At 36.3% G+C, this 23,558-nt stretch overlaps 1 protein-coding gene across 1 annotated transcript in view; it reads right to left on the bottom strand.

The window, feature by feature from the left end:
• Nucleotides 1-879: 879 nt before the first annotated feature.
• The window catches only part of SEPSECS (Sep (O-phosphoserine) tRNA:Sec (selenocysteine) tRNA synthase), a 25,298-nt gene continuing 2,619 nt past the window's right edge, over nt 880-23,558 (bottom strand). The window contains exons 3-11 of the mRNA XM_005415439.2: nt 22,472-22,590; nt 22,225-22,383; nt 21,530-21,683; nt 17,990-18,092; nt 15,716-15,845; nt 15,500-15,591; nt 8,386-8,479; nt 7,684-7,774; nt 880-6,540 (exon numbers count right to left, since the gene is read on the bottom strand). Coding sequence (XP_005415496.1) covers nt 6,291-6,540; nt 7,684-7,774; nt 8,386-8,479; nt 15,500-15,591; nt 15,716-15,845; nt 17,990-18,092; nt 21,530-21,683; nt 22,225-22,383; nt 22,472-22,590 — 1,192 coding nt within the window. The 3' untranslated portion in view covers nt 880-6,290. The remainder of the gene's footprint in view (nt 6,541-7,683; nt 7,775-8,385; nt 8,480-15,499; nt 15,592-15,715; nt 15,846-17,989; nt 18,093-21,529; nt 21,684-22,224; nt 22,384-22,471; nt 22,591-23,558) is intronic.

Raw genomic sequence — 23,558 nt, forward strand, 5'->3', positions numbered from 1 at the left:
AGAAATATCTCCTTTCAAGAGGCTTTGGATTAATAAGGCTGAAATTCCTAAGCATGTCTCCAGAGATGGAAAATGAACTAACTCTGTGGGGCTCAATGAAAACATGCACTACTAGGTCAACATGAGGTGCATCTTTTCTGAAACTTGACGTGCTATCCTTTCACAGATTTAGACACAGATTTAACATTCAGCAGAAATTTTTAGAAACCAAACCAAAGGGAAAACCAGAGTGTGACAGTTTGTGCCATCTGCATGGGATATGAGCATGAGTTTTAATGACACTAGTTAAAACATTATTAAAAAAAATTATATTGAAATCCATTTACTGATTATAAACCCTCTAACAAAAAAAAGCTAGTGCCATGTGCACTTGCACCTGCTGCTGTTGTGTGCTCCAGCTGACTTCTTGCATAGGAGGTTCTGCATCACTGGGGATGGCAACTCACTGCTAGGCATCCTTCCTCCCTTCCCATCCTTTTTGTGCTGCACTAGTAAAGCAGAGTCTAAAAAAACACCCAAAGTTACTCAGTGGGGTGAGGGCCAAATTGGAAATGCATACTATTAGAGAGTAGGCTACCACAGTGATGAAATGAGAGCTACATTTTGACAGTATTCTCTGGTGCTTGCACTGTGCAGGAGGTCAAGACTTTACTATGTATACTCTGATCCTCCTGGAAACTCAACACCTCCTCAACTGCACAGCAAGCATTTCAGGCTATTTCTATTTTTATGAACTTTCTAGACACTTTCCTCATCTTCCATTTAAATATGTGTCTTTACTGTATCCCAAGCCTCTCCACCCACTAAGCTATTTGCAATTCCTCTACCACTATTGAAATAGATGCTGTATGGAATCAGAAGCCACAAGAAAACAATGAGTAGTAAGCAGATCTGTATTTAATAAAGAATTTATACAGTATGTTGCAATTTTTTTAAAAGACATTTCTATAGAAAATTACAGACATATTATTTTCCCTCAACAGCTACATTTCTCAATTTGACATATTGTAGACCGAACTAAGCTCTTTTCCCTTCTGTTCTTCAGACTCCAAAAAGTTGCAGGTTTAACTCCTCAACAGTAGCTGTGTCTGCAAACTAGTTCTACTTCCCATGTGCTTGGCAGCCCAATATCAAAGGAAATCAGGAATGCTTTCCCCGACTGGACACTGAATTCTCCTGCAGCCAGAGCTCAGGGCTGCGCCCCTGACCCACCATCTGCAGTGCTGCAGCAGTGCACCTTGTCCCAGTGCCTCAGAGGTAGCTCAGAAATAGTTCAGGTAAGGGACAAGAATGGCTGCAAACATTCTTTACATGAGTTTCCATAGCAATATGAGCTTTATACATCACAAGAGCCAAACACATATAACCAACATAGAAAGCTTCAAAATGTTGGAGACCTTGCTCTGTTTTCCTGCATTTTGGCCATGTGCTCCTCTGGTACACTTCAATCACAAGAAATTTACCTCAGAAAGAGTTTTTGGAGAAAACAGATCAGGAGTAATGCTACGTGTTCATCTTGAATTCCCAAGTGGTATGTTCTTAGGGTGCCAGAAGAAGATCAATAACACTCACACACCCCTGCTGCTGTCATTGTACATGTACATGACCAATGCCACCCTCCAAATAGCACAGATGTAAGACAGCTGCCTAATATTTGTAGCCCTTTGAGAACAAGTAATAGGAATGGTAGCACCCAGCTGAAACCCCTGATTCTTTCTGTTCATGTTATGTTAAAAATCAAACAGTTATAATTCTGCCTGGATTAGAATACAGGATCTAAAGGCAAATTAAATTTCACCATCCACATTAAGAAATCAGTTTCTGAACTGGATCCACTTTGAATTTAGTTGAAATGCAGTTTGATGAAAGACTCCTGTTCAGCAGCAGATATAATTATCACACCCATCTTAATTAGACCGTGAACTTGACTTTAGGATCCCCAAAGGAGTATTGAAAGCTTGGTCAGTTACACTGAACTTGGTCCAGAACACTGAAGCTTATCCATCAAGATAAATATATTACCATTTCTTTGATACAACAGATGCTTGATGAGTAATGGAGCAAATGCCTCTTTAACTATGGTTTTTTAAAAGGATTATTAAACTGCACTAAAGTGTGTGCTGTTATCTTTGAGGGGAAAAAAAATATAATGTATGAAAAACAATTATTACAGAGCACATGGAACACAATTTTTCAAGCACTAGTTTCAGAATTAAAAACATTTGAACAAAGGTTCTCTGTGGAGTGTCACTTTGTAACCAATTCAAGGCTTTAAATAGCTATTGTTTAAAAAAATTGTCAGCTATAGAAATTGTTTTCCCTTCAGATTCCAAATCCTGTCAGACCAGGATGATTAAAATGTTGCATTAAAAAAAGGGGGGGAGGCAATCTAATCTCCCCTTATAAAAGTAAAAGCAGCAACTCAGTTTTTAAAGTATCATGAACAAAAGGCTGTAGCCCATCTATCATTCACATATGGATCCATGTAATGATTCTTCAATTAGAATTATTATCTGTACAGCAGCTGAAGACTGAGAACTGCTGATACACTGCAGATGAGAACATTTGCTAGTCTCTGGGCTGCAGCCTTTCTTAAAAAATGATGATCACACAATATAGATTGCTCGGTTTATATGTGTATTAAGCTGCAATGCCAGCATTTACATTTGCAACATTACAATTTTGCTTTCTTAGGCTCAAGAGAATTTGCTGCATCTGGTAGATTTTATTTGCTTTGTATCTTAGGCAATTGTTACGAGCAAAGCACAAATAGGCAATATTATTGCTCCAAGTCCTTTGTTTTGTTGATTATCTCAGATACTACAAAAAAAAAGTAAACTAAGAGTGGGCCTGTGAGATGGGTCATTCAGTGTCAATTCACTTGCACTCTATTATCCCAGTGCTATTTTTATAAGGCAGAGCCATCTGCTCCCTCATTTCTTCCACCTGTATAGATCCAGATAGTCCAAGATTCAGTATCAGAGGGAAAGAAAAGCATCTCACACAACAGTTGCAGGCCCTGTTTAAGGGGGGAAAGTGACTTTGGTGATTCAGACTGCAGCAACCTGAGCGGTCCCTGCCTACCCTTACACCCAAGCTACATGCTGTGACCTAGGTAGACACATAAATAGTAGCTGTGAGACAGCCTTACTAAATGGGCATCTCTTGGTGTTTCTACTAAGGATTCGTGCTCTATGAGCCCTGAGTATGTTCTGGAGCCCAGGCAGCCTTCCCAGATGTCTCCCTCATAATGTAGAAGCTGGAGGCAGCAAGTTGGCTCTTACAGATTTTTGAGCCACGTGAAAGCCTTTAGTGATGTGTGTATGTAGATATTAGAAAAAGGGCTGCAACTTAATTAAGAAGCTTTTCTACTTCACTGTACAATCTTGGAGAGATCCTCATAGAAGGCAAATACTGCTAATGTATTTGTTATTTGTTTTACACTGCACAGTTTAGCCACTGCCATCTTTCACAGGACTGCTTTTAGTGGGCAAGAGCTGCCATAGCCATGAAATCTCCCTGTAACTGTTACACAAAGGAAATGCAACCTCTGCTCATGGGTACATGCTCCAGTGCTCCAGTACATGTTACTTTATTATAGACATTACTGAACAGAGACTAAGAAATTTATACCTTCACTTGAAAAATACTTTTTATCCTCTACTGAATCTCCTGCTTCAAATACACTGTAAAGAACCATGTCTTCTCCACTTACTTGGAAGGATACTGCCATTTGAATTACTTAAAATTTCTTTACACTTATGTGACATTATAGAATGGTTCTGTCTCTAAAAATTTAATATTAATTAATTAATTAAAACTGAAGACATTTATGGGGATAAAGCAAGCAAACAAAACTGAAAACCGGGACAAAAGCTTACCAAAGCAATATAACATGAATATTTAGTTTAAGAGTTCTTACATTGTGGTGGGACACATTTCTCAAAATATTTTAGATTTTCTCACTTCAGGTGGCTTCCCTAAGATCTGTGAAGAACTTGAATGACACAAATTAAATGTTGTATTTGTTTTCAATTAAAGCAATCACCTTTTTTTTCAAATAAAAAAGGTTTAAGAAGTAAAAACCAAAAACTATTTAGCTTTATGAACTCTTGTTCAGAGCCTTGTTGAAATTTTCAGCTTTGCAAATGGGAAACATTTCAAAGACAGAAAAAAACATTAATCGAGGAAGCAGTTCAATCTGTGTTAGAAGTGACTGAATTACTTTCAGCAGACAATAAATTATGAGACCAAAAAAGGCAGAAATGTCTTCCTCTCAGATAAGTCAAATGCTATTTTCTTTATTCAGAATCAGAATACTACTCATCAAAATGCTTATTTTAGCTACTATCACACATCTCCCTAAACTCTTGTATTAATAGTGCTAACATTCACATTCTGTGACTGGTCATCTAAATCAATAACTTATACTCATTCAGGCAATATCAAAAACCAGGAAGAAAGGTATCAGTAAGGCCTGGTGGTTTTCACTGGCTGCTCCAATATACAGAATACTGAGGCAGTAAGCTGCAGAGATGTGGCTCCAAGGTTTGTGGAAGTTTTGACTAGAAAAACTGAGGTACAGCATGTTCTCATAAAAAAAAGGGGTGGGGGGAGTGAGGGAGGGAGGGGAAAGAAAGAGGGAGAAAGAAAAGACAAGCTATTTACATCTCCTTACAGCCACAAGGGCTCAGAGGCCAAGTTACCTGACATGTCTCCAAGGATATGTTTGTACAGCAAACAACAATGGTGACTGCAGCCTGGGGAGCTGTACCTGCACAAGCTTTAATCAATCTCATGTGTAACTCCAGCAATAACAATGCGGAAGCAGCAGTTCAACTTAAGCTGAAGATACAAGGGACCTCATTAAGTGAGAGCACTTTCATGATGATTAGCACATTATTAACTCCCACATACTAGCATCACCTCTTGCATGAATTCATTTGAATGTGCTGGACAGACAAACTCTCAAAAGCATCACTGTTTTGATAAAGCGATTTACAGAGGGCTCTGAAGGATACATGTCTCAGATCCCACTCAACAAAGTAACTAAAACATTTCCTGACACTTAGAACTCATTAATGGTGGTATCCTGAACAACACTACATTACAGACAGACAAAGAAAATGTCTTTGAACTTGATGCTTACTTTGAACAGTAAATTACGTAGAAGCTATGTACAATGTAGTAACCACATTTAAGAATAACTACACATTTTGCAACCTGCAGCACTGTCACTCCAGTGATATGGAACCTTTGTCTGAGGAACACACTCTGAATCTATTGTTTGCTTAATGAATTCAAATCAGCAACTGCACAGATTCACAGAAGCAACAGTGCCAATGGCAAGAGACACTACAAAAATGGAAGGATATCTATTTCAACAACAGTGGTCTAAAAATGCCAAAATACTCTCAGGTCTCACTGGCTCTTAAAACTGCATTACTCCTATATGGTATTCCTCATTTCTAGTGAGTTTTTGATCTGATCACTTTATCAAATCAGAACGAAAATAAAAAAAAACACAAAGCCAAACCCCCCCAGTGACTGTACCTCTTCACAACTTCACAACCCCTGACATTCAGTATTAAAGCTCCTTTGGGCTGCTGAATTATGCTGCAAATGTTTTCAAGAGCTGAGTACTGACAGGATATGAGGTACTTTAGGTTCCTCTTTGCCCCTGGAGGCTGACTAGTTCTAGGTAGTTCATGACAGGTGAGAACACCTGAAAAACATTATTATTCCAACTCTGTCATTTACCCATGCAGTCTGAACACTGTATTTAGTAAGTGCTATCCCAACATTTGGATAAATCATTGAAAAGAAATTAAAAGTGACAAATTCATTGATGAAAAACAAAGTATTTTGAGAGCAGAGAAATGTTGCTTGGATGGTCTATATCTAGGAGGGAATTCAGTCATTGCCACAGACAATACTATAAAACAAAAACATGTGAATAAACATACAGTGATTTGGTAAACACTGTCCAAATAGCCACACACAGACTGAAAGGCAAACTGTAAGTCTTTGAACATAAAGCTTTACTTTGGCAGATATTAAGTGCATCTCATACATAGCAAAAAACTTGTGTCTGGTCCCTTGTTCTTGGAGAGAGTATCACCTACTTTCTTAAAGCTGAATTCCATCCAATTTTTTATTATTGTTTTCAATAAAAAGAACATAAGATCAAGAATAAATTTCTGCAATGCAGATGCATAGTCCTAGCCCAATACAAACCTGACATACTTCAGACAAAACCTTATCTTCCTGTGTTACCAAATCTGTATCTCCTAGTCTTCAAGTTGTTCTGTGGCTGCGTTAGCATCACTGATTTCATTTATACTTTTTTCTTGCTTTGCTTCTTTTCTAAAAGTTTTCAAACACTTGTCAAGTCTTTTCAGGAATACATCTACATCTTGCTTTTTAATTCCAATTGCTGAGGCAGCATTGAGGTAAGCACAAGGATAGTCATTTGTATGTGACATAAAGCCTTTAAAAGTGTAGTTATTCACAGTTTGTACAGACCCACAGGGAACAACCCTGAAACAAACAAACAAACAAACAAAGTCACAATTCAGTTAAAGATGCCTTGACATTTTATGTGGTACTCTAGGTTGAACACAATTACACAAGTTCCTATTGAAGTAGGGAGTTGCTATTCCTACCACTGATCCTCAATACCAGCATAACTTAAAATCTGTTGAAATGCCAGGTCAAACAGCATATATTACAAAATAATTACTTATGTAACAAAAGGGAAAACCTGAAGCCTTCACATCAGGGAAAGAATTCTGAAGTTTTAACTTCAAAAGTTGAAACTCAAACAATTTCAGCCAAAGACTGTTAAAATTACATGACCAGCCAAGGTTAGGGCAGGCAAATTAAAAAGAGCATCTAACCACAGTACATATAGATTTACTGTCATTCATCTGTGCAGGAAGTGGAATAATCCAGGCTAATGAAGCATACCTTCTGATGTGGAAACATTCAGCTCTGCTACAAAAAAATAACATTAAGTCTGTGGCAGAAGTCAGCATGGCAGCAGTAATATGCAGATTAAGGAATGCTGCCAAAACAAATTTTAAATCATTCTCTTCTTCTAAAAGGTTTAAACCAAAATCATTAAAGATTATTTGGCTTGCATTTCATTTTAACAGTGTCTCTAAGAATAAATTCAGCCCAGACTGGCTCAGGTTATAGATTTTTAATTTTAAATTTTTTTAAACACAATTAGTTCCAGAAAGCAGAATTTTTTTCCATTTGACAAAAAGCTGTGTAGGATATCAAAAGCTTATTCCCTTGACATCCAGCATAACCATATTTGTGCTGCAATAAACAAAACAAAGATCCTCCATTGTAGCTTACACCTATACTGTAAAATCAGACAACATCTGGAAACTAAATGAAATCAAGGGGTACTAGGGAATAATGACACTAAATTAAATGGGCATAGATTATCTATTTAGGATACCAAAGTAGACATAGAAAGCCTCACTGCCAACTCAGGCAGGGAGACATTACTGCTCCATAACAGTGATGACAAAGGGGGATTAGTCTCTAACTCGTTAGACTGCCTTCTGTAATCATGACACAATTGATATAAAACACTTCACAAGATTTCCTACAATATATGCTAATACACCCCCCCACTCCCCCAGTCTTTTAAATTCATAATATCTTTACCTTGCTCCAGAAACTTGTCTTGTGAAAAGCATAGATCCAAGCTGGGTAACAGCAGCATCATTAGTTTCATCTAGAGTCTTCAGTGACATGGCTAAAGTAACATAAGTTCAGGTTAAAACTGCTACAAAGCTACTTTTTCTCCAAAGAACTACCACAAATGACAAGTTGCTTTCCAACAGCAAGAATCTAGTCACATATTTGTGTTCACATACGAAGAAAAAAAAAATAAACCCTACATATAATTTTTAATTTTTCCACAAGCTGTCATAGATTACTTCTTGGTTAGACTGTATGCAGATTCTGCACACGTGAGAATTATTATTTTGGTGTTCAGCAGAATTTTTGGTTAAAACAAATACCCTGAGTAGGAATTCCATAATTTATTTTACAACACTAAGACGATGAGTAATTATACCCTAATTTGTTTTTAAATCTAATTTTTATGAAGTATTACTGTAAGCTAACTTCTTCAGACTGTCTTCAATTCATTTCTGTCAAATGAATTTGTTGGACAGGAGCAAAATAATGGGTCCAAGCTGCTACACTACTTTTATAGTAGATAACCTTTTTAGTAACCTTATTGAATTATTATTCAATTGAGTAGAGTGTAGTGATGTTTAATATATATGAATGGTATGTGGAAATGCATTATGAATCCACAGTATACTAGATTTTTTTTAAAGTTAAAACCCCAACAATTACCTAAGGAAATGGGATTATGTGGGGTGTCTAACAGTCTCTCATTGTGGTTATCTGCCAGCTTCTTCAGCTCACTTGAAAGATATGAAAACATCTCCTGAAAAAAAGATGCAATATTTTTGTTATTAACTATCAAACAGAGAAAATAGCACCTATTTCACAAAACTGTTATGTCTCCTTTACATCCTGCAGGTGCTCAGTTGATTCTCTTTTCATGTGTACCAAGTAAGTGGATCAGACAATTCTCTGAAATAATTCTATAAAGGAACAGCTCCATTTCCTGAGCACTGTTCTTATCTCTCGAGCTGATACAAAAGTCTCTATCTGGTCTAATATATATGCTTGGGATATCATTCATTCTCTCTGCGGCCCTGAAACCTAGGGAGGTAAAAAATCTTGAAGAGATTCCCACTGCACAGCAGGTCTTACCCCACACTACTTTTCAAGAGCCTCCCCATGCCCTAGCCCCCTAAACCACTGAGGATGAACTGCTGCCATCACAGATGGCCACGTTTTGGCAAATTGCTCCTTACTTTGTCTTCTCTCCTTTAATAAATTCCAGACTGAAAGCAGTATATCTTGCTACCATGTATCACACAATCACATTTCCCCCTAGTGCAGAGATTTCTTTTTCTGTATGAGCATAAAAATCCAGTCTCTTAAAGAGGCCATAAGTACACATTGGACTGTATTTTGTTTCACACAATATACACTCTCCTGAATACTCAGCTCTGTTGAGCAGTCTCTCCTTTTCCTAGGACTTCACTCATGTTCAAGCTGACTATAAGAATGGAAATATCTGAATTTCTGCTCTCATTTAATTGGATTGCACCTTTACTGTGAAAGTGTCATAAGACTGAGATTCATAAATACTTTGGCACAGATACAAGCCACACTGCACATAAAAGGCTGTTTCTCTTACTTCATCTGTATTTTATATCCTCCCTCTTCCCCTGTAATAAGCTATGATAATTGCTCATGCTCTTCCTCAGTTTAATATATTCCTCTTCAGATATCAGCTCAAAACACTTATGGGCAGAGTGAGAATAAACACCATTCTTATTGTAAGCTTTAGTGTTTTTTCCCATCCTTTTTAATGCTTAGTCTCTCATAAAAACTAGCAAAAGCATACAGACACTGGGTAGCCCTTTTAAAAGATATTAAACACCAGGCTTCTCTTTGAGGCCATAAAAATTGTCCTGCTTATCTGCTTCAGTGTGACTGCCTGTTTAAGCATCCTCATCAATTTCTGGACCTGACAAGTGATTTTTCATTCTTTAAATAGAATTACCTCTTCTGTTTGTAGAGCAGTATCCTGCTTTGACCTATGGACTCTGACAGATATAAATTACAGCTTGTGAACAAAATTATGCTTTTGAACAGAACCTCCCCAAGGTCTTATGAAACCAAATGAGGTTTGTGGTACCTAAGTTAGAAGAATGTTACAGCTGCTTTTCTTGAACCACTGCAGGAAACCTCGCCTCCCTTCATGAGCAACTAAATGAATACAGCTCCCCACCTGTACTTCCTAATATCACAGAACAAATACAGATGGAGAGAAAAAAATACCCTCTTACTGTCTAAATGAATTAGGCTATTGACACAACTATCCACAAAAACATAAAGCTTCTGTAATACTTGAAAAAATCCCAAAAAATTGGGAGGTAACTACGTCTAATTATCAGAACTTGAAATCTGTGAAAAATCATACTTATTTCTCATAAATCAAATGATTTTATGGTTTTAATACAGAGTTTATTTGCGGTTCACTCACAGAAGCTGAAAAATAGTCATGTTTCAAATGTTCAGACACTTCTGCCTTTCCTCTGGTCCCTCACTGTATATAAGCACATTATTAATTTGTTACTTTCCATAATAAGCATCACTAATATACTAGCCTTTTATTAGTATTTATTTTGGAATACAAATAATAAATTAATTTGTGCTCCCTCTGCTGGCTATTCACTTCTAAAACTGAAGCAAAATATTGTAGAAATACACATAAATTGTGAGATAAATTCACATATAAATTCTCTGGAGATATTATTGCTGAAATTAGTACTGAGAAAAAAAATATACTGGAACAAGACCAATTTCCAAACAATTTTTGTGTGTTTTATCTAGGAAATTCTCTGACACGTCTCTTATAGTATTACTGAAAGGACTGCTGAAAGGAATACTGGAAGTATTACTGAAAGTTGGTATAAAAAGCTACCCTCTGCATAAATTTGTTAAATTTAATTAAATCTATTCAATGAAATTAGGTTACTAGATGAGCCCTTACATACACAGGAATTCGTTAAAACAAAGGATAATGGAAAGATAGCAAAAAACCCCAAGTATGTATTTTCATCAGTTTGACTAAAGTTACATGAACACAAATTCAAAGTTTCTTGTTTTTATGAACACTATTTTGCATCTTTCCATTGGAAGCCCTCTAGACATTTTATAGTTTCAGAAGTTTGTTGCAAAATAAATTAACTGCCTTTCCAAAAAAAAGGATTAAAGCAATATTTTTGTGAGGTCAAATCTATAACCAACCTCCATTATAAAATATTTCTCATATATGGAAAATTTATAAGCACCCTAAGCAATTATATATAATTGAGCTCCTACATAATAGATTTTCTGTAGCAGGCACTCAAGTTTTCTCCAAAGAAGCCAAATATTATGCTGAAGTTATACTGAACAACTCAAGCACTAAATGTCAGTTAAGTTTCATTATTAATTCACTCCTTTACCTTAGAAACTTATCACAAAACCTCATTAGGCTAGACAAATGAATGCTAAACTATGTGGAAGTGTCTTTCACTTCTGGTTCTTTGAGCACCTAAGCCAACAAAACACCTTAAAAAACAAAGAACAAGTCAACAACACTGTCTGCATCAAACAGGCCAAATAACTCAACTGTAGAAAGTAGACTGTTTGGATCAAACAGTCTACTTTCACATACATATACAAAAATATTTTCAAGAAGTGTTGTAACAATCATTAAAAATATCTGAATCGTACTACTATATTTCCTATAAAATTTACTACTTAGTATAAAATGATTTTTAATAGAACCTACACTAGTAAGGTGGCTCTTCATTTGTTGCTCCATTGTGATAGGCACTGTTCTTGCAAACAAAATAACAGGAGGGAAACAAGTAAGGAAACAGCCTGTAACTCCAGAGAAAAAGAAGATGGAAGTACTGAGTAAGCCATCAGTCCCATACCAGCTGACAAAGAGGCAATGGATGAAGGCCAGGAAAGTTTTTGTGCAGAGCTGAAACTATCCCAGCTGGCTCTAAGCACCCAGCTTGCTTACACCCTGAGTCTGTAATGCTCTGCCTTCCTCCCTGTGTCACTGTCACCTGAAAAGAAGAGCTGTCCTCAGGGAACGGTCACAGAGCTGGGGACGATGCAGAGGAAGACACTGCACAGGAATCATTTTACAGCCTCTTCACCCTCCACACAGACTGCCAGCTCTCCTACACTTGCCTGAGACTGATCTGGTCCCACCTTTGCAGCAGCAGCTGTTTTGTAATGCAGCCATCACAGCTCCTGCTCCTGAGCTGTGATCTGACCAGAGCCCCTGGTGCCCCACCCTGCCCAGCAGAGGAGCTGCAGGGTTGAGCATGGACAGCTGCCAGCAGATGAGAACCCAGATGAGGCTCAGTTTCTTGAAATGCAGCCCAACACATGACAAACTATGTGTATGTGTGTGACACCTGCATATACTACACACCCTCCTAGGCAGATTCTCTTGCACTGCAAGAATTTTTGTTATGGATTTACACTAGAAAGTTTTAAAAACATGAAATTAATTACAGAACCTTGAAATCTTTGTATCATCAGTATCTAACAAAGTGCCCAGTAAGCCTTGCCAATCTGATTTGGTAACCCTAACATTCACATTTTTTAAAGGTCTTTCTCAACAACAGCAATCAACACATTTTCTCTTCAGCACTTGTGAGACCTTGAGTTCAGACTCTGTAACCCACACTTCAACACAGGTTTTAAGTATGGAGGCCTCTCTGAAATTTCCATTTGTGCTTGGCACTTGTTTAATTACACACAATTTAAAACAGTTAATTTAAACTAATTTGCCTCCAGCTACTCTAAAACTTGAATATGGTTACATATACCTCACGTGAGGAAAATCCTCCAATATTCTCATATTTGACATACTACAGTGTAACAAGCCAACCAGGAAAAAAAAAAGAGGAGTAACAAATATCTATCTTGCTTTGAGAAGAGCTGATTTTTTAACATTTTTAATGTCCCTCAATAAATGTCTTTCCTCTTCTTCCATTGTAAGTAGAGCAGCAATACAAACTCACACTGAACTATGCAAATAATTTATTCCAATCAAAACAACTACATCAATGATAACTCATGAAACATAAACCCAGTATTATACTGAATTGTAAAACCCAAATGATTTCCTCCCACTCGGTATGATTTTAAATATTTTAGATACATACTCCATAAGGACATAAAAATAACTCCAGTTTTACTTTCCAAGTATGCAGACAGATGGATACCAATATAAAAAGCTCTATCACATCCCACAGTAACACAGAAATGCATTTAAGAAAATGAGAATTATCTTGATTGTTAAGTCTAATGAGGAAATCCATAACTGCTGTAAACAAAACCATCACCTCTTCAATAATACCGGTATAATAATTAGTTAAGTGGATTAGAAGGACCATATTGGATAATAGCAGGTATTAAACCTGGCCTGTAGGGTTCTGAATGCAAAGCCTGAACGCAGGGCTCTTGTTCTCCATGAAATTTAAGATGATAACTAAGCCTGCTTATGCCATTACACAGTGCAACAACTATATTTACTTCACTGGTTTAGGCACATACATACATATATGAAAATAGCAACTTTTATGATCTAGAAATGTAAAATACAGGACATAACATAACCTGTACTGAGGCATCAAAAGTTGCTAAAAAAATACAGCCTTTACATAAAGTTCTTTAAGAGCAAAGATATTAACAAATTTGACTATGGACCAGCTGTTATCTGCACTGCAGAAGGACCTAGAATCGCCTACTGAGATCAGAAAACCACTGTTATAACCATCACATAAACATATAAAAAGGAATTCTGAAAAGTCAGTACTTCTTCATATCACTACATATAATCTCACACTCTTGGACAATTGCACACTCCACAACTCCCAGCTTGTCAAAAAAATCTCACTCCATGTACATCCCTTCCTCTATTAAATAGCTAATCTGTGTAAAATAAAAACTGGGCAGATTATTTTGTTGTTTGTGTGAGACTAATCTCTTCTCAGTAATATTCTGGTCTTTCTGGCCTAAGCTCAAATAACCTGAAGTAACACCCATACGAATCAGGATCAGGTAAAAAGAGAAAGGAAAAAAAGATACCTGAAGTTTTTTATAGCTGATTTTTTTTTTGTGTGAGTTGGTGCAGCTGCACCAATATAGAAAGGAGTACTCAATGTCAAGCTATAAATAGTTCCTGCTGGAAGCTTAATAGCTCTCTGCCTCTGCTTCCTCAGAGCACAGGCAATAAACTACCACTATTGCACTTTTACAATTCAGGAACAAACAGATTTAAGCAAAAATGTTTCTCTTTCTACAGCAAATCCAATAAAAGAAACATATTTATGCCATATATAAGGCTCTGTTTATAGAGTATATTCACATTTGAAATAAAAAGACCTGAAGTTGTAAAAATATAATACTGTATTCACTTTAGAATTCTACTTCCAAGAAAATTAGATGACTCAAAGTGTACAGCTATTCATTAAGACATTTATGAAAGAATTATTATTTATGACTCGGACAATATTTCTCATGCCCTTTATACATCAGCTACTGGTAGAAATCTAACAATAAAATCAGCTTCATAGAAAGCAATAAATTTACTTGAGATTCTTCTGGACATAAGAGTAAAGGGGAAAAAATACAATTTGCTTTTAATGAAGACACAAAACATAAATCACAATACATACAACAGTCCAGAATAAAATGTTGCAGTAGAGAGAAAAGTAACTGCTTTCAGTGTTTCACAAGCTGGTTTCACTTTAGTTGCACAGATCACTTCTTAGTCATTGTAAGGCTGCTAAGCTGGGTTGGTTTTCTATAGTCTAGCTATTCCTATGAGACCTTAGTTCCAATACAGAGTTTATGGATGCCTCTATAAGCAGCTAGAAATAAGTCACAGCTTATTTCACACACAAAACTACTGCTCTGCCACATAATCAGAGACAGCAGCAACCTGTCAGCACAAAACAACTGGAACGTAGTTTTCAAATAAAATAATGAAACAGATAATGCACAGCTTAAAATTATTAATTTATTAGTACTTAATTCACAGCATTTCCTTATATGAAGACTCTATGAAAAGAATCTTCTGCATTACTATATAAAGATAGAAAAATCAGGCTTATTAATTCCAGAATTAAGGATAACTCAAGATATACAATTTCCAACCTGACATGCACTGGATTTTTGTGCAGTGCAATTATACCCAACTTAAAACCTATAGTCTGTGAAAAGCAGAGAAGAAACTAAGCTGTGTGTTTAGATTAATAACTAAAACAACAATATTCTTCTCTTTTTGTGGCAATGCACAGTATTTATAACCCAACCAGAAACTGTGATTCTCCAGAGAATGTGGCACACAAACATTTAATTAAGCACTATCATAGCACAAAGGCACAATAGGGACAAAAGAGGAAGAGCACAGACTCGGGGTTACTCTGAGTGTCCAATCTCCTGTCCTGGAAGCAGTGTGACCATGATAAAACAGTACAGTATTTCTACACTTAAGTTTGTGTGGACAAAATCCTACTATATTAGTCACATTTAGGAGCAACAAACATGAATACTGTGCAAGGTAGTACAGGCCGTCCGTTTAGCCTCCTGGACTGAACAAACAACAACATGGAAATCATGCTTACTCACGAGCACCATTTAGACAAGAAGTAATTGTATCATACTGACTTTCCAGATTCAGAGCTCTGGCTCAGAATAAGTTCAATGGCTTTCTAGACAGAAACTGGATTTACTACACAAAGCAGTTTTGCAACAAGACTTTGTTAACAGCTGACTTCAAGAAAATACTGCTTGCCAAAAAGCTTACCTTTCTCTCTTTCAGTAACTTTTTGTAGCCACTGGTTCCCAGAGACAGAAGTGTAATGAGGACATCTAAAGAAGGAGACGCAGATGCTCTTCCTGAAAAAAACACCCCCAATATACAGATTAAAGTGGCAAAAAGAAATTTTATGCAAAAGAAAGCTGATAATCAAGTTTTCTACAGCAATTCTGTATGGCTGAAATCAGCCCATGAACTAGTTACCTGGATACATTTTGCTGATCTCCTGAATGAAGGATTCGTTGAAGCCAGCAATGATAGCACCACCTACTGGAACCATAAAATTTTTGTCCAAGCTCTGAACAAAAGCATCTATTCTGCCAACTCGAGCACCCTTTATCAAAAAAGACAAAAAAAAAAAAAAAGTCCACGGCATACATTAGAACAAAGGGAAATGTGATAGCATAATAATTATATAAAAGTGTAGCTAAAATAAATATAATTCCCGAAATTCTCAGATACTGCATTTGTGATCAAAACAAAAATCACGGTATTACCTCTTTTAGCACTGCTTACTATTAGTACCATTGTCTGCCTAACATAGAACCTTACAAATTCCCATTTTGCTGTGAGTTAAAATATCAATTTTAGTTCCTGTAAGTCTAAGTGTGGCTCCATTTCAGCAACAATCAAAAAGAAACTCCTCAAAATTTAATGGGAATTATACAGTTAAAACTGTTCAATCCTGAACGCTTTTTACAACTCTCACAATAAAAGGCTATGAGTTAATGCTTCATTAGCAAAAGTTTTTTCAATACACATATAAATTTACATTAAACAAACAGACTTATTACAGCACTCCTTCTAAGGCTGCTTTCAAAATCAAGATTCAAGTACCTTCTTATAGCAGATATTCCCCACATCCTTATACCAAACCACTCATATTTTCAAAGGAAAAAATGTAGATTCTGCAGTACACCTTCAATTGTAGTAGAATGTAATTGTGAACTGTACAATTAAAAAGTATGAAGCATAAGAGAGCCTGAAAAGTAGGTTAAATCCCCCATACATATCAAAGTACATGCAAATACACGTATTTTTAAAACTACATACTAAATGTAAGAAGTAGAAACAGAGTTAATACCTGTGGCAAACAGAAAAAAAGCAGAGCCAACTAAACCTCATTTATTAGTTCTATATTTTGACAGTTTAATGCACAGAACACTCCAAGTTTGTCAGCTTTTTGTTGGGAACATGAATGCCATCAGCTACCATTAATTTAATTGACAGGAGAACACCAGAGGAAAAGCACAACATGAAATGGTCTCAAAAGCTTTTTCCTGTGGTACTCTTGCAAGTTGTATTCACACTGTGCTCAGCATACACATATTCCTAAGCATTCATTAATAACTACTTTCTCATAAACAGAAAATTTTCTAGCACAAATAATAAATTTTGTAAGAAAATGTAAAACAAATCAGAGCTCAAATATATACATTTGCATAAGCAAGGAACAAACAACCTATTGAGTCTAGAAAAAACATCAAAACACAGTAAAAATTGTATTTGCAGCATTATAGTCTGAAACGTTTATCATTAGAACATTTCATGCAGCAAAACCCAGCACATCCACAGCCTCATGCATGTTAGTTTCTCACTAAACTTGAGCAAGTTAAATACAATAAACAGGTACTAAGTACATTACAAACAAAGTATATACCATTTTCTATTTAATAAATTGCCTCAGTCTTTCAAGATTTAGAAATGCCAACATGATGTTCTTTCACAATTGTACATTAAGCTGGTCTGTGTTCTGTTAGTAATGTCTTAGCAATCAGAAAAAAAGAAAAAACCAGCATATTTTACATTACTAATAGTTCAGGATCCTCTGGATCCTATTAAAATATAACCCCCTATTCTTTTGAATAGATAACAGAAAAGAGAATATTGAAGAACAATGCATATACAATACAATGAGGAAAAATGCAAGAATTCTGTTTCGTGACTGATCTCAGATACCAAGCAACATCCTCTTCAAACTAAACAGCAGCAGAAATTAAACTTTTTTGAGCATAACACTGAACTTAAACCAGTTTCCTCAGCCATTCTCTGTGCCAACAATATTTTAACAGCAATGTCTATCAAGCACTGCTGCAGAATTCTGTACCTTCAATGAAAAATCTGTAACTCATTCCGTTGAAGGCTTAATTTCTATTCAAGTATAATTCATTACGTCATTTTTAGTGAACAACTTCAGGAAATATTTTAAGAAAGCTTATTAAGGATATTTTTCCATTATAAAGACACATGAACATACCAAAAACTAAATAAACTTAGGGTTACATAAAAAGCACATAATAGAAATAACTATTATGCTTGAATCCTATTTCTGTTTGTTGTGCTTTCCCAGAAAATTGTTCAAATATCAGACATGCATGGGATTATTCTTAAAGCTATGAAGCATTTGATCAAATTTGCCGCAATCACAAATTTACTTATACTTGCTAAAAAATGTTATTGGAAACACACAGCTCCTACCTGCTGGATAAGATGCATACATTTTGAAGACTGAACTCCATATGCATTGTTGACAATATGTGGAATGTCATAATTAGCACAAATTACAGACAGCTCCTCCAGCCTGTGAACATAAAATCATAATTTAGAGAAGCAATGATTACTGACTTACAAGTCAGACCATGAAAAGACTGAAAGGTCTACAAGGAAGTCAGAATGAGAAAAGTAACTCTTGATTAGTACCTCAAGGCAGTATTTGTCATCTTAAGCTAAGAAGTTAAGATGAAAATTCCATTGGCTTTTACATATCCTGCAAATTGTTGATCTAGTCTGACATTTTTCCTGCTTCACTTTAAGTATTGTCTGGATACCAGTTAATATATCCCAAACCATTAAGCTTTAGATACAAGCTTTTTTTGTTGTTGCTTTACTATTAAGTACATAGCTTTAGCTAGTCACTTTTTTTCTTTTCTCTATTATTCAACATGAAAACAGTCTACAGTAGTTTCAACAGTGTCTTGGGAATCAAAAGCATCCTGTAACAGCAAGTTTTTACATGTTTCCTTTTATCTCAGAGAACTAGCATTTTGATCCTTTGGCTGGAATCTCACTTGCATGCTTGAGATAAACTGATTAAGAAAAAAATAAATCCTTTAAAGGAATGGAAAGCCCTAAAATGTCTGAATATGAACATCAACAAATTGAAAATTTGTTCAGCTGTTTACTCTTCACTTGCCTTTAGAACCCCCTGAAATCACAGTGAGCCCAACCGGGATTGATTAATCAGTCAAATTAAGATTTATGTGAGCACACTGATCATTTTAAGTAAGATCTTTCAGCATTTTAAACATACTTATATGCAGTACCCTTTTCTGAAGCACTCCAATCATGCTATATTTAAAAAAAATTACTCACGATTTTCCCCAAACTTTTGAATCTATTTTAGAAATATAATCTATTTGAAAAAATTAGGCAATATAAAATAATTCAAAGTGATGATAAAGGTAATACTACCTTAAAAAAAAATCAGGAAACTCTGCTTCCAATGCATTTTTACTCTATCTCCTCCTGTACAGCCTCTCACTGTAATTTACTGACATACATATAAAGTGTGACAGAGTATGAAAACATTTTCCAAGAGGTGACATTCCTTTGCATTCTATTTCTATTACATTTTCTAGTGTTGTTCTGCAATGCAAAATTCTGCTGCAAGCGTCAAATTAATTTTTCCAAACATAAATTCTTAGGAAATCATCATCACCATATTACCCTTTAAAAAAATCAAAAGTACTTTACAATTAGGAAATACCAGCAATATAATGTACATATTGATCTTCTACAGTCAAGATAATTGTGAGGAGCTGCATTTCCAATAATTTTTCACATTTATCAACACAGAATTACAAAATATTCTCAGTTGGAAGGGACCCACAAGGATCATTGAGGCCAACACCTGGCCCTGCACAGCCCAATCAATCCCCAAGAGTCCCACCATGCACCTGAGAACATTGTCCAAATGCTTCTTGAACTCTGTTGGGCTTGGTGCTGTGACCCCTTCCTGGGGAGCCTGTGCCAGTGCCCAACCACCCTCTGGGTGAGAAACCTTTTCCTGACATCCAACCTAAACCTCCCCCAGCTCAGCTTCTGCCCACTCCCTCGGGTCCTGTCACTGTCACCATGCAGAAGAGATCAGTGCCTGCCCTTCTCTTTCTCTTGTGAAGAAGTTCTAAGTCTCCCCTCAGTCTCCTCCAGAGTGAACAGACCAAGGGACCTCAGCTGCTCCTCATGTGGCTTCCCCTCATTAACAGAATACTTGAGGAAATATATTATGCAGGGCAAAGATTTTGCCTTCTGACCTGCTGGTTCTTAATCAGACAATTCCTCACCCTCTAGAGAGACTCAAAGGAGCACAGTCTCCCTCTTACAGGCTTCTTGTCAAGTGCAGGCACAGAATTTCACCAAACCAGAAACATAGAGGGTGTACAGCTATGTATGTTCATCTTTCTCACCTGCTGAAAATTAAAGTAGCAGTAACCTATCTTCTACAAGTACTGAAAACAGAAAAGTCTTTTTCCCCTAAAAATATTCTATTGAACAATTAGATCCATTGTGCAATACAGAATGAGAATGCCACAGTTTGAAGAGAATGTATTAGTGTGCAAGGGAAGCAAATGATGCACAGCACCTGTATGTACCTGCACCTGCTTCCAAGGCCTGGAATGCAGTATTGAAAATGCTACTAATCATATCAGAAAAATAAAGCATTAACAGAAGTTGGCTACTGAGGTTCTTAATAGTCACAAATACAGAAGTATCTCCCACTTTAGTCTTCCTTTCTTTCTCTCCTGTTTGTTGAAGTTCATGAAAAGAAAGCTTTGTTCTATTTTTTCCACTACTGAAAGTAAAAAGATACAGAATTCTGCTAAGTACACAGACCAACTGAAAAGGACACTTTCCCTTTGGTTCTCTTAAATACAGTAGTTTTACAAACACCTTACAGCAACAGCAGGTAGAATACCGAGAAAGAGGGTTTATACACTAGAGAATTACTCCCATAGAAATAAATAGTACTTCAAAGGAAAGCCATAGGTATGGCAGCCATAAAACTACAAAAAATTTTAAAACATGGCCACCACAGCTAAATAAAGCCTTACAAATGCAGATATTTAAAAAGAGACATTTAAAATTGCACCCTCCAGAAATGCTGGCAGGGTTTTCCTTCCCATAGGAAGATGAAGGTTATGGCCTTCAATAGTTGACAGTTTCTTTTAAACAGAAAGTACATTCAAATCTTCCTATATCTGCGGTATATTATAACATAGTGCCACTACCTAATAATTCATCTCTTAGTTGTAGAGGACAAAACAATAGCAGCATGTCAAAAAGAGGAAGCAGATAAGGAGAAGATTCATTTACCCAAGCTATAAAACAACCATTCAGTTTTGATAGCTGTGATTTAAGTTAGCCAATAAATCTGCAAGTCAACTTCAAGCAATGTTCATAGTATTCTGGCAGAATTATATGGTTTTAACTCCCATCTTTCCCTCTAGCAACTAGGTTAACCTATGATAAATACTGGAGGATTTTTTAAGGTAGGAGAGGAGAGTGAAATACATTTTTACTTGCCACATTTGAGTCAATAACATTTCTTTCCTATGCTTGCGGAGAAGAGTAGAAAAGGCAACAGTAACATCAAAAAAATGGCATTAGCTATGGAGCCACATTTCCCGGATTATGTTTCCATGAGAAACTACTTTTACTACTTCCATGAAATTGTACGAAAACCACGAGGAAAACGATATGAATTTCACCACAAGAGAGCAACATTAATCTCACTTACATAACAGAAGAAAAGTCTTCTGTGTAATTCTCACTTTTTTAATATACTTTTCTGGAAGAGGATTAAAAAACCTTTACTAATTGTTGGCAGAAGCAATTTTAGGAAGATGGATGGTCAAAACATGGAGGGGTTGTTTGGGTTTTGTTGTTTTTGGGGGGTGGGGAGGATGTTTATTTGTTTTAACAGTAACAAATAACACACCTCTTACAAAGACTGCTTACTTGTCAGGTACCCTTGGAGCAAAGCAAGATGTTGTAGAATGCACGCAAAGGATATTTTCAGCACCAAGAGCCTTGATTTTGGCCTCCACTGCTTTGAGGTCTGTCCGTAGCTCATCACCTTCTAATACATTTTCTATCACCACAGGCTCAAAACCTGACCAAAAAAAGCAAGAACTTAGTATAACTCAACAAATCTGACTAATTGTGGGGGTTTAGTTCCGGTATACATTTGAAAAACACATCACGCTACTATTGTTTTAATAGATTCTAACAGAAAAGACTGTGCAAATCAGACAGATTGTCACCTTCTGATCACAATTCCTAGGACACAAGTTTTTGCATAAATTTGAGAGAGAGATTTGAACCATGAGCTTTGATTTTACATAACTCTAAGGACAGTAGATTAGGCATCTTACTCTGACGGCGAACTGTAACTTCCTTAGTATTGTTCTCACTTGACTCCTTTATCCACCTCTGTACCACTGCACACACCTGCATCTTGCAAGGCATTAGGAAGACAGCATGCACATTTTAATTAGATGTTAGAAATCAGGAGTGCACAAATAAAGCAGAACTACCATGCATTAGGCCTTTTTTGTATCTTACTACAAGGATATGAATTGATCACTCTGATAGAGGGAAGTTTCATATCTGTTGGAAGAACACACTGTGTCATCAATCAGTTACCCTCTTACCTGCAGTTATCATTGATTTAAAGCAAGATTTCTGGTCTATACGTGGCCAGATAATGTACTTTGCCTTTGGTCTCTTGTGCCTCAATGTTAAAAAACACAGAGTCAGACTCATGCCTGTTGCCATGGGAACCACAAAGCAACTGGTCACTGTCCGGACACCTGCATGTAAAAAGCAAGTCAGAAATTAACATGAAGAATCCATGATGTAACTTCACAAACAAGTGAGATTTTTCAAATTTACACCTACCAGCCAGTTTTATAACATCCAGAACTACTGAATTAGTAAGTTTGTTCAAAAGGCTTGAACCTGCAGCTTTGGGCTGTACTGCAGAAATATCACCTGACCTTCCAATTCCATGGATCAACCTAAACAAAAGAAGTTGAAAACACACATCAAGATTTTCATGTTGCAAAGCCATAAAGCTTGCTCACTGAAGAGAATTTGACTTGATAAACAATTGTGGAAAACTTTGCATGCAATGCAACATCAACATCTGCCACAATCAATTCCGTTTTAACAAATGACACATATTTGTATGAATTTTTGGGGTTTTTTTTAACAGTAGATTAACAATGTTCCTGCATGTATGTAAAAACTTTGAGAAGACCCACAGCAGCAACACCTTTAGCCTCTGGCAGGTTTCCTTTCAAGCTTCCTTTTTCCTTTTCCATTTAAGTTTCCTTTTAACACCTCAGCACTTGATGTTTGTCAAAATAGCATTATAAATGCTGACATGTTCAGACACACAACCAAGGAAAACAAAAATTAGTTGTCTATAGTGTAGTGTAGCATAGGCATAGCGGTATTATAGATACTCCCTTGACAAATGCTTCAATAAGGCAAGGAAATAATAGATACAAAGTGATATACATGGATATATGTATCGCTTTGCCCATCTTATACATCCTCACTTCATCTATCATTTTGCTATTCAGTGTTATCTATGTCTCTCTGAATTCTGTTTATAAATTATGGTTATAAACCGTGTTTGTAAATATTGAACATTATTTAGTTCAGGAGTGGAGCATCCTGAAGTAATTTATAGAATACAAGCTTACAGAACAAATGTACCCATGGCTGAAATGCAGCAGCTGCTCAAGTAAGCTAGTAACACTATACACCTACTTATGGCTTTAATTCCTTTTTTTGTCTTGGCAACAGAATAAAACACAGTCCAATGAGTATATGATATTCAGAACTTGGAGCATGGCTTTACAGCTTAAATTTATTTTCCTGCTCCAAGTTCTAAGCTGAAATCAACAAACACTTGATAATTAATTGAAAGTTACATATAATACTCACTCCACCTTAAATATTTTCTTCCCTCATTCCT

Source organism: Geospiza fortis, unplaced genomic scaffold (assembly GCF_000277835.1).
Source record: "Geospiza fortis unplaced genomic scaffold, GeoFor_1.0 scaffold40, whole genome shotgun sequence".
Taxonomy (NCBI): domain Eukaryota; kingdom Metazoa; phylum Chordata; class Aves; order Passeriformes; family Thraupidae; genus Geospiza; species Geospiza fortis.